General features: G+C 41.1%; 1 protein-coding gene across 1 annotated transcript in view; it reads right to left on the bottom strand.

The window, feature by feature from the left end:
- The window catches only part of VWF (von Willebrand factor), a 114,107-nt gene that overhangs the window by 43,082 nt on the left and 58,000 nt on the right, over nt 1–13,025 (bottom strand). Inside the window, exons 27-35 of the mRNA XM_072145387.1 lie at nt 8,528–8,663; nt 4,510–5,888; nt 3,637–3,756; nt 3,355–3,498; nt 3,079–3,222; nt 2,207–2,371; nt 1,688–1,731; nt 770–947; nt 256–476 (exon numbers count right to left, since the gene is read on the bottom strand). Of these exons, the coding sequence (XP_072001488.1) occupies nt 256–476; nt 770–947; nt 1,688–1,731; nt 2,207–2,371; nt 3,079–3,222; nt 3,355–3,498; nt 3,637–3,756; nt 4,510–5,888; nt 8,528–8,663 (2,531 nt within the window). The remainder of the gene's footprint in view (nt 1–255; nt 477–769; nt 948–1,687; nt 1,732–2,206; nt 2,372–3,078; nt 3,223–3,354; nt 3,499–3,636; nt 3,757–4,509; nt 5,889–8,527; nt 8,664–13,025) is intronic.

Below are 13,025 nucleotides of genomic sequence, written 5' to 3'. Positions count from 1 at the left end.
GACTCCACTAGGGGGAGCTCATTTAATTGATTGATGGATGGTCTGTGTAATAGATGACACGATGGGTCCTTCAAAGCATGAGAGTTTTAATGTATAGTAGATGGAATATCAATGTCAATTTCCCTGAAGCACCCCCGTTGGAGAAATTAGGTATTGCACCAAAATCTATGGGTTGTCAATCTAATGCATTGAACAATCTTGAGATTTCCATGAACAGACAAGAACACAACGGAAACAGAAGGGTTGTGCACTTACCTGCATATTGTGCGATAACTTGACGGTGTCTCCATTGTACTTGACGCTCACTGAGTCCATGCAGGTCTGACCACTCGAGGATCCACAGTCACCATTCTGCAGGATGACTTCCAGATTGTTCTTCTTATCATTAAACAACACATAGGAGCAATTTCCGAGGAGCTTAAAATTGAGCCCATCAAATGTTACAATGTGTCGGCTGGAGCTTCCCTTACATATACCTGAGGAGTGGAAACAAAAAAATATCTGGCATTGGACCATGTCAAAAAGCCTAGGACGATCCTTTTTGGGTCTTACACTCTACTGTACTACTATAAAAAATCCTGGAAGTAAGGGTGTCAATTACCTACAGTGCCCCCACAGGAGAAATCAGGAATTACACATTATCTATTCAAACAAATCTATATCTATTCTGTAATGTAGGACAGAGCGGGTCCTCAGGAACGAAGGTCCAGAACAATGGACTCCCTCATAGGGTATAAAAAATGTCTCAATATTAAAAACGAAGACTTACATGGGCACACCCATCGACATCCACACTTCTCCTTGATCTTTATTGCCGGTAGGTCGTTTTCACAGATCGGTTGTGGAAGCTTCGTACAGTCTACTCCAGTGTTACTTAGTTTGGTTATGCCACCTTCCAGACATGTGACTATGTGACAGGAGTCTAGTAGAGTCCACCTATCACCAGGCTAATGGCAAATATGGGGAGAATTCGGTAAATTTAATGGCAATTGAAGCAAATTGCGGAAACATATGTCGCAGTGTCAGTCTGGAATCCCTTGGGTCCACTAGAAAATTCCTAGCCTCCAAGTTATGTTGTCTTCAGCTGTATGTGTGAAGTTCAGTAAGTTACCGCGGAGTCAATGGGATCCGGTGGGCCAATCTGACACCGATATCATGTACGAATTGGACTGAGCCCAAAATATGGATAAATCCTAAATTATATCAGTCTGATTTTATACAGACGCTTACAATAGAGCACCAAAGGAAATCCACACAATGACACATAGACACACAGGGACCCCAAGGTCTTACATACAAACACAAATACAGTCCATTGTTCTCTACTTTGTAGTATCTCTTGACCTTACCTCACTTGGTTCCCAAATTACAATGCCATATTGTAGTGAAATTATATTTTTGACCGTGACTTAAAAGGGCGCTACCTATGCCATCGAAGAGATGGAGAACACAGTGGAAGAGATCTACGTTACATAAGTTTTCCCACTGAACATTGCCTAAGAGTTTGTATTGTGTATGTGGATCAGGAGGATCAGCTCCTCAATATCAGGAGAATTAGCTCCTCAATATCTATCCTTTAGCTCCTATGGAGAAGGACGGGGAAAATCATGATAAATAGATCAAATGAAAAGACCTTAAAGGGTCAGGATTTCACAATGTAAAATATCTGAAAATAAACCAGATGTACCTTTCTTGCTTTTCCATCCTCATCGATGCAGACCTTGACAAAATCTGAAAGAGAGAATCAATTGGGAATAACTACAAAATAAAATTCTAAAAAAATCGATTTGCTTAATAGAATAAATAAAATAATAATTATTATGTAATAATTCTTATTTCAATATACTAGACATAACAAGGGTGCCCTATATGAGTCAATAGTAAGGAGAGCACAATAGCTTTTAGGTGACAACAAACATACTTAGGTCGGCCAAACCTTGTGATATCAGACTGGACAACCATCTAAAGTCTATGAAATGTTTGCTTACGGTCATTCCTTTGACAGATTTTGGATTAAAAAAAAAAAAATCATCATGCCCAATCATTTGTGTTTACTGCTGGTCATCCACAGTTGTCTGGCAGTGGCTTTTTCCATCTAGAACACCTCCCATCATAGAAGTGAATGAGTAATTTGTTAGGGAATATCTCTCCAATTCTGGAGTCCCGGGACAGGACACAGTTTTCGACGAATAGTAAATAGATTTACCAGTGCAAAGTTTGTTGATGAAGTCATCACGTAGGAGCAACATGGTAGGCAGATCTTCAAAAAGTTGCACTTTTGTGATTTTGTGGTTTCCAGACGGTCCAGCGAGCTTTAGCAGTTCGTCATCATCATACTGGGATCCAACGCCGATGGGAAAGACTGATACCACTGAAATACAAATGCGTTGTGATATTTTTGTATTGAAAAAAAAAACAAAAAAAATCTGTAGGTTAACTGTTGATATATGAACGCCAACCAATCTAAAGATATAGGGGTACATTTACTAAGGGTCCGTCAGACGCATTTCCATCGGGTTTCCCTGAATTGCACAGGGGTTTTTGGTGCACATGATCGGATTTTGGTGCATCGGCGTCGGCTTTCATGCGACACAAATCGGGGGGCGTGGTCGTCGGACAACCGGACTGATTCGGACAAACCACAGAATTTAAAATTCTAATTCTGCCGCAAGATCAGCACTCACATATACCGGGAAGAAAAAGGTGAACTCCGGCAAAACTCAGCGGGGAAGCAGCACATTCAAGAAATCTGTGCACACTGTAAGTGAATCACGACAGTTCCGAATGCTTGTCGAAGATTCCGGATCGGCAGACACAACGGGACGGGTAAGAAAATTTGCCCCATAGGGTTGGTTAAAAGTGATCTAATTAAAACTCATAATAATGAGCTCCGCTATTTGCCATGGCTCCATCTTATAAAACCCTTGGCCATGGGTAATATAATTAGTAAATTTCATTGCCTAGATGAACTTGATAATGCCCCCAAAAACAAGAACTGGACCGCTTTAAATTCATTCATCATGGTCCAAGTGGAAAATTCACTGAAATCCCCATTTAATATTAAAATGGTAAAATTACTGTTTGAAGATGCGAAGGTGGCCGCATAATCCACTTGACCTGAAGACTTGTCTGCTACGATGATGACCACGATTTTAGAAGCAAGAGGCCTTGATCCATGGATTCCTGATACCGCACTTTGAACTGCAAAATTCAATGCGTCTCCTGAAATATAAAGAAAAAAAATTAAGTAGGTACCGCCTGATATGCCTACTAGACCAAATTTAATAGTGCATTTCTTGATTGCATACATTTGGAAAATAAGCAATATTTAATATACTTTATACAATTTATTACCAATTTTGCCAGATCCTTCTCCCATTTTCTGCATATTTTCAACAGCTTTGAGAAGACTTATTTTGTCCTGAGGGTCGGACCATGCCACCTCCATGGTAGGTGCCCATCCATATTGAAGAACGGCAACTTGAGTTGCATCGGGACCTTAAAATAATAAAAAAAGGATAAAAGAGGATAATAAAATGTTTAATTTGCATGAGGTCGGGTATATAAATAGAAAGATAGTTAAGAAATGGATAGAATAGATACATGATTTATAGACTTATAGATTTGCATTCTTACCAATATGTGCTTTTTTAATAAAATTCTTCACAAAGGTTTTCATATACTCAAATTCTGATTCTTTCACATTCATCCCGCTGTCCAGAATGAATATGACATCCATCGGTTTCATGCACGGGACTTACAAGGGAAAGAAAAGCAGAACAATGCGATATAATCGATAATAATACATTGTAGGAAATAAAATATACCTTAAGTGCTAAGAAGAAACTACGGTAAAACTATCATTAATTTAACCCAAATCAATTTCTATAATTATTTTTACCTATTTCCACCAAACTAAGACTTTCTTGCTTTGAATGTCTCTAATAATAGGACTTGCTAAAGGTTGTCTTCATACAAGTACCATAACATCTATCTATGCAGTTTTGGTCTGGCCTGGAAAAGACCCTAACCTTAACTGAACGCCAGAGATACAGCAAAATATGACCTAATTTCGAAACTAGTAGGGTCAGTTACCTAGAGCAGTGGTGGCGAACCTATGGCACGGGTGCCAGAGGTGGCACTCAGAGCCCTGTCTATGGGCACCTGCACAATCACCCCACCGCAGACTCCGCCAGACAGGAAGCAAGGCCTCTTGCTGTCCTAGGCAGCCCAGCACCCTGGAAGGAAGCTACAATGATAATCCAAACTTCTTCTCCTTCTTTCTACTGTATTGGTGTCCTCAGGTGCCTATACAATTTAAACATGTGACAGAGTAATAAGTTACTGTTTAAATTGTCGCATCGGCACGTTGTGAAAAATATGTGGGTTTTGGATGTAGTTTGGGCACTCGGTATCTAAAAAGTTTGCCATCACTGACCTAGAGGATGACAAAGGGTGAACCCCCAGAATATTTTGATTTGATTTGCCCAATTAACTCTGAATTCTTACCTATGGGGACAAGAGTTGGAACGTTGATGCTCGAACAACAGCCCGTGAGGATCTCCTCTGTTATACTTGACAATTGGTCATAATTTGGAAAAACTCTTTGATGCCCAAAAATATCCAACTCTTTAATGGGAGCAGGACCAACCGCTATAGGGAAAACATTGATGTTTTCCTCTTTTCTTATGATATCAGTAGGTGGATTTTCTTGTATCATATACACCAAGTGAGGAGGTGCCTCCCTACTTTCATAGTCTTTCTTCATGGTGTGTTGACTGATATATCGGATAGCTTCTCCGGTGTTGGTGGCATTTCCACCTCTGTATTGAATTTGTCTAATCTTTTTTATAACATCCTGTTTCTGTAGTCTCCCCGTGAAGGTGTATTCAACTGTGATTGTGAACGAATACTGGATGATTGTAATATGAATGGTTTCTTCCCCGATATCCATTTTCTCAATCAATTCTTCAAGGAAGATCTTGATCTTCTCAATGTCCATAGAACCTTCAAAAGCAATTGTTAGTTCTCTATCAGGAGTTATTGGGGCTTGGGTTGGTATGGTGGTGGGTGTTGTTCTTGAAGGCTCTGATGTAGGGGTCGCTATCACTCTTGAAGGCTCTGTTTGAGTTTTGGGTGGTGTTTTATGCGCTTGAACTGTTGGTTCTGGTACTAGGTCACATAAGTAGTCAATTATTTCATCCTTTCGAGCTATTAAGTCCTCCACTTTGGGCACTAGGAATGGCTGGTTCATCGGTGACTGCTTTTTAATAAATTCGATGTCACCCATGTCAACGTGAGGACCTATTCCGATTGGAATCAAAGTGACTTTACGCTTTTTTATTCCAAGTCTTATAGTCGACAAGCTCTTTGAACTTTTGGATGCTGTTAGCAAAAGGATCATTTTTGGGGCATTGTCCCTCTTGGCCAAGTCAAACACATATGAATTTGTAAATTTAATGGCCTCAGCAGCAGAAGATGTTGGACTTCCCATGTACTTCATATTTTGGACTTTGGCAACCAGGTCGGAGAGTTTGCGTCGTTCATTAAGGCTGAATAATTTGGGTGTGTGTGTAGAGTTGTACTGGACGACACAGACTCGAATTCTTTTCTGTGAGATTCGTATTTTTTCCATAATACTGACGATAAAATCTTTTACGGTTACAAAATCAGTTTTGGAAAGTTTTGAGGAACCATCCACCAGAAAAACCAAATCCATGGCCTTCTCACAGTTATACGTCCCAGGGGCAACTGTTCCTTCTTCTTCTTCTTCGGGCTCCGGAGTTGATTCGTCTGGGGTACGTTCTGGTTCCATAGTTGGTGAGATTGTTGTTATTGTTGAATGTTCCTCACAAGGGCTGCACTTTAGAGTTTGTTTTTCACAATAACTTAAAAAAACAAAACAAAAAGAAATTCATAAAATATTTTTCCGAGTTCCGAGTGGAACGTTCTACCCAAAAGACAGTCCGCGACTCTAAAACAGTTTCCCTTAAGATGTTTGTAGCCATTTAGGATGATGGGTGAACTAAACAAGCAATTGAAGCACCAGAAGCAAAATGAGGGTGCTGTGTATGTTGACTATACTTATCCGATGTATAGTCAAATTTTATTTTTTGGGTAAAGGGTTGCTTTTATTGTTTTATATATGTTTATAGATTTTCTTTATTAGTAAGAATGTAGAATGGCTCCAAAGATCATGTCTCACTCTGGAGGACCCGATATGTACTGGGAGTCCAGATTTTGTACAATTCACAGCATAGAGTGTCTACAAAGACCATTTATCACTCTGGGGGACACAATATGTACTGGGAGTCTAGGTATTTTTGTATTAGCCACAATGTAGAGTGGCTACAAAGCCCACCTCACATTTTGGAGGACCTAAGGTGGTCTGGGACACTAGAGTTTCTTTTTTTATTATTGACAATGTAGAGTGGCTACAAAGATTGTGTCTCACCCTAAAAGACCCAACATGTTTTGGGGTCTAGATGCTTATGTATTAGCCACAGTGAATAGTGTCTACAAAGCCCACCATGCACTTTGGAGGACCCATTGGGTGTCATTTACTAAGGGCCCGAATCACGTTTTTTCGTTGGGTTTCCCGAAAATTACCGATTTGCGCCGAATTGCCCCGGGGTTTTGGCGCACGCGATCGGATTGTGGAGCATCGGCGCCGGCATGCACGCGACGGAAATCGGGGGCGTAGCCGTCGGAAAACCCGACGGATTAGGAAAAATCCCCGTATTTTTTTTAAAAATGTGTCGCTCGACACGCGCTTACCTGCAACCAGGATAGCTTGGTGAACTCCAGTGAACTCCGACGAACTTCAGCGCAGAAGCGACACCTGGTGGACATCGGGCGCACTACCTTAGTGAATCGCCAGAAGACCCGAATCAGCGTCGGAGAACCCGCCGCTGGATCGCAAATGGACTGGGTAAGTAAATCTGCCCCAATGTGTTCTAGGACACTAGATTTTTTACTCACAATGTAAAGTGGCTACAAAGATTGTGTCTCACTCTGGAGGACCCAAAATCTACTGGGAGTCTAGTCAACTGGCTGTTGTATTAGCCACAGTGTAGAGTGGCTTCAAAGACCGTGGAGCACATTTACTAAGGGTCCGAATCGCGGTTTTCCGCCGGGTTTCCTGAATTTTTCCGATTTGCCCTGAATTGCCCCGGGATTTTGGCGCACGCGATCGGATTGTGGCGCATCGGCGCCGGCTTTCACGCGACAGAAATGGGGGGGGCGTGGCCTTCGGAAAACCCGACGGATTCAGAAAAGCCGCTGAATTTTTTTAAAAAATTGTGCCGCAAAAATAGCACTCACATACCCCGAGACGGATCGCAACTGGACCGGGTAAGTAAATCTGCCCCCATATCTCACTCTGGAGAACCCAACAGGTACTGGGAGTCTAGATATTTTGTGTATTAGCCACAATGTAGAGTGGCAACAAAGCCCACCTCACACTTTAGAGGAACCAATGTGTTCTGGGACACTGGAAGTTTTTTTTTATTAGAACAACTTAGAGTGGCTACTAAAATCATAGAGTCATTGTCCATACACGTCCATCAAGTTCAACCAAACCAATGTCTCGATCTGGAGGACCCAAGATGTACTGGGAGTCTAAATCTTTTTGTATTAGTCATAGCGTAGAGTGGATCGAAAGATAAGATCTCACTCTGGGTTCTATGAACAAACCATTAATTATTGAACACGTTCTTGATTTCCAAACAAATTAAGATGAACATTGGGGATCCCATCAGGGAACCACTCTGACAAAAGTGGAAAACCTTTTAAAGCGGAGGAATATTATTGATGGATGGGGGGACCTGTGTATCTCAATAGTGTAGGAACCATCACCAATAGGACCAATTAATAATTTATATTTGTGAAACATCTCTTAAGACAAAGCTTTATGGCCCATCATTATGTATCAGAATCTTGGCCCACCAGACCTTGGGTACTCTGATGGGTCAGTCTAAACTTCCTTACATTTTATGGATCCAAAAATCCAAGTATGTTTCTTGGAATAGACTCCGCAGGAGATTTGGAATGGGGTTATGTTCAACAATTAACGTGATTCGGGCCAAAAACATAAAGTTTTTCATAGTTTCATAGTTTATACGGTTGAAAAAAGACACTTGTCCATCAAGTTCAACCAAGGAAGGGAAGGGATTGGATGAGGAAGGGATTTAGGGGAAACAATCCTATATAGCATAACAATCAATGTTATTTAGGTGTAAAAAGGCATCTAGACCCTTCTTGAAGCTCTCTGCTGTCCCTGCTGTGACCAGCGCCTGAGGCAGGCTATTCTACAGATTGACAGTTCTCATAGTAAAAAAGCCCTGTTGCCTCTGGTGATTAAACCTTGTTTTCTCCAGGCGGAGACAGTGCCCTCTCGTCTTTTGATTTGATTTAATCTGAAACAACTTACCACCATATTTTTTGTATTTTTTTTAAAGGGATATTTTTGGAATCATTTTTGGAATAACAAGAAGACAAAAAATAACAGTAATATTAATAATAATACCATTGCCGGCAAAGTGCGGGATCATCTTGGTTCAAGAAAATGTACTTTCCATGCGGAATTCGGCGTCCTTCAACCACACACACGGGACAGTCTTGCAGGTCAATACATGATCCCGTCACCTCATTCAGGATTTTATCTATATGACAGAACAATCAGGAGGATTAAGGGATCGTCTTCACCATAAAGTTGAGTGACATTCTTTGAAACTTACATAGAACCTACAAATAGCCCTAATTAGCAATAAGATGCACAGGGGACGGTAAAAGCCAGATCCTACAAGATTTAGATGGCTGAGACAAAAGCTGCATTACTGGAGTGGTATGAATCAGAATATATAGTAAAATGCTTCATTTCTACCATTAGGTGGCAGACTAGAGTATTATGGTCTATTTGACTTGTGTAACAGCACACCAGGAGGCTTGGCATGGTATTGCGGGTAAAACTTATCAATGTTTTTCCTTTGTTTGTCCTTTTACCTTTGACTATCGTTTTACAGTTTACTTATACATTTAACTACTTGATGGCCGCTCTTTTTTAGATTTATAAGACAGCCATCATAGTTGAGACAGAGGCGGACTCATGCAGGATGATAACTAGGGCTAAATTTGAGACTGTATGATATAAATTTTATAACCTCGTTGGCTCGGTGTGATATTGGGATGTGCAAAAATTTACGGAATTTGCATATTTTGTTAGTCAATTTAAAACATTCCCAACGGGGTAACTCACACCGATTTTCAAGAGGTGATACCCTCAATCCATTGCTTTTCTATCACAAGGCGTCTAACAACTGCTGCTTGCAACTTCCATTGGGAGTAGAGTTCCCTATTTAATTAATTAAGGGTTTACTTCCCCTTTTAGGTTTAATTTAAAAGGGCTTTCCAATGATATACAAGTTAGCACCTAACCACGGGATAGGGGCTAGCTTGCTGATCGCTGGGGGTCTCAGTGATGGGAGGAGGTTAGGAGAATGGAAGTCCGTTGTATCTCTGTCGTACCACAAGATGAAGTAATGGGACCCCCATGGATCGCTAGAATGAGGGTCTGTTGTAGAACAGTTGAACCCTGAAATGAAGAGAGTGGACGGTCGTACATGTGCCAAGTATTCTATTGATATGAATGGCGCTGACAGAGAGCAGCTGGCGTATGCGCGAGTGGCTGCTCTCTTCATCTTTGGGTTTGATGGCTGTACAATGGATCCCCATTCTTGTGATCCATGCGGGTCTCCATCCCTTCATCTCATGGTATATCGGAGGTACAAGGGACCACCGCTCTCTTGATCTGTGGGATCCCATCAATGAGACCCCCACCGATCAGAAAGTTAGATCTAATCCTGTGGCTATACACTTACTTGTATATCACTGGAGAACAGCTTTAGGATTACATTCACATCGACGTATGCTCGCCCGGAGCACATGTTGGCGCGTTTGAGAGGAGGAGCCCCTCCCTCTCCATAGCAAAGAGAGCTGCACTTCCGTAGACACTAGGAAAGATAGAGCATGCTCTAACAATTTCTCCTGTACGGTATGGTGCCACACGTGGCACCCCACTGTCACAAGGTCGCCTTAGGCATCTATGGGAAAGTATATCTGGCTGCAAACTTGCGGACGGATATACGTCCACACACACACTGTGTGAATGGAACCTAACACTGTTCTTGATCTGTCAAAGCCTGTAAAATTGATGCATAGCATAAAGTGAGACTCAAACTTCTCTAAATGTGACTATTCTCTACCTCTTAAAAAAAAAGTGCCTATGGTTTTTGTCATATAAATGAGCCATATTCTCAATATTCTAATTTAAATTCAATTTATACCAAAAAAAAATGAACAGAGAAAAAAAAGAGTAAAAAAAAAGTTAGATAAGTTCTAAAAGCATTCCATCCCCGGCCTATAAAAAAGTTATTTGCAAATTCTTATAGATGCTGGAATTTGTTTTCTGAAATCTCAGCCAACAATAGTTATCCATCCTATTAAAATAACCATCTGCCCGGCTGTTACACATTATTTCATTCCGTTCCTCCAATTGTTGCTGATAGCGGAACGACCACAAAACACAACATCCTTACAGTTCTCTGCTACCAGGATACTGGTTAATAACATTTTAGACACATTTTTAACACTGACCCTTCATTACATCACTACTGACAATAGATGATGTCACAGCTTATCTCCTCCTCCTCCCTGTACAATGACCTCTATATAGATAACACTGACCCATCATTACATTACTACTGACAATAGATGATGTCACTGCTTATCTCCTCCCCTCCCTGTACAATGACTTCTATATAGATAACACTGACCCATCATTACATCACTACTGACAATAGATGATGTCACACCTTATCTCCTCCTTCTCCCTGTACAATGTCCTCTATATAGATAACACTGACCCATCATTACATTACTACTGACAATAGATGATGTCACAGCTTATCTCCTCCTCCTCCCTGTACAATGACCTCTATATAGATAACACTGACCAATCATTACATTACTACTGACAATAGATGATGTCACTGCTTATCTCCTCCCCTCCCTGTACAATGACTTCTATATAGATAACACTGACCCATCATTACATCACTACTGACAATAGATGATGTCACAGCTTATCTCCTCCCCTCCCTGTACAATGTCCTCTATATAGATAACACTGACCCATCATTACATTACTACTGACAATAGATGATGTCACAGCTTATCTCCTCCTCCTCCCTGTACAATGTCCTCTATATAGATAACACTGACCCATCATTACATTACTACTGACAATAGATGATGTCACAGCTTATCTCCTCCTCCTCCCTGTACAATGACCTCTACATAGATAACACTGGCCCATCATTACATCACTACTGACAATAGATGATGTCACAGCTTATCTCCTCCCCTCCCTGTACAATGACCTCTATATAGATAACACTGACCCATCATTACATCACTACTGACAATAGATGATGTCACAGCTTATCCCCTCCCCCTCCCTGTACAATGTCCTTTATATAGATAACACTGACCCATCATTACATCACTACTGACAATAGATGATGTCACAGCTTATCTCCTCCCCCTCCCTGTACAATGACCTCTATATAGATAACACTGACCCATCATTACATCACTACTGACAATAGATGATGTCACAGCTTATCTCCTCCCCCTCCCTGTATAATGACCTCTATATAGATAACACTGACCAATCATTACATCACTACTGACAATAGATGATGTCACAGCTTATCTCCTCCCCCTCCCTGTACAATGTCCTCTATATAGATAACACTGACCCATCATTACATCACTACTGACAATAGATGATGTCACAGCTTATCTCCTCCCCTCCCTGTACAATGACCTCTATATAGATAACACTGACCCATCATTACATCACTACTGACAATAGATGATGTCACAGCTTATTCCCTCCCCCTCCCTGTACAATGACCTCTATATAGATAACACTGACCCATCATTACATCACTACTGACAATAGATGACGTCACAGCTTATCTCCTCCCCCTCCCTGTACAATGTCCTCTATATAGATAACACTGACCCATCATTATATCACTACTGACAATAGATGATGTCACAGCTTATCTCCTCCCCCTCCTGTACAATGACCTCTATATAGATAACACTGACCCATCATTACATCACTACTGACAATAGATGATGTCACAGCTTATCCCCTCCCCCTCCCTGTACAATGACCTCTATATAGATAACACTGACCCATCATTACATCACTACTGACAATAGATGATGTCACAGCTTATCTCCTCCCCTCCCTGTACAATGACCTCTATATAGATAACACTGACCCATCATTACATCACTACTGACAATAGATGATGTCACAGCTTATCTCCTCCTCCTCCCTGTACAATGACCTCTATATAGATAACACTGACCCATCATTACATCACTACTGACAATAGATGATGTCACAGCTTATCCCCTCCCCCTCCCTGTACAATGACCTCTATATAGATAACACTGACCCATCATTACATCACTACTGACAATAGATGATGTCACAGCTTATCTCCTCCTCCTCCTTGTACAATGACCTCTATATAGATAACACTGACCCATCATTACATCACTACTGACAATAGATGATGTCACAGCTTATCTCCTCCCCCTCCTGTACAATGACCTCTATATAGATAACACTGACCCATCATTACATCACTACTGACAATAGATGATGTCACAGCTTATCCCTCCCCCCTCCCTGTACAATGACCTCTATATAGATAACACTGACCCATCATTACATCACTACTGACAATAGATGATGTCACAGCTTATCTCCTCCCCCTCCTGTACAATGACCTCTATATAGATAACACTGACCCATCATTACATCACTACTGACAATAGATGATGTCACACCTTATCTCCTCCTTCTCCCTGTACAATGTCCTCTATATAGATAACACTGACCCATCATTACATTACTACTGACAATAGATGATGTCACAGCT

Source organism: Engystomops pustulosus, chromosome 4, assembly GCF_040894005.1.
Source record: "Engystomops pustulosus chromosome 4, aEngPut4.maternal, whole genome shotgun sequence".
NCBI lineage: Eukaryota > Metazoa > Chordata > Amphibia > Anura > Leptodactylidae > Engystomops > Engystomops pustulosus.
This window is presented reverse-complemented; position numbering and strand designations above follow the sequence as displayed.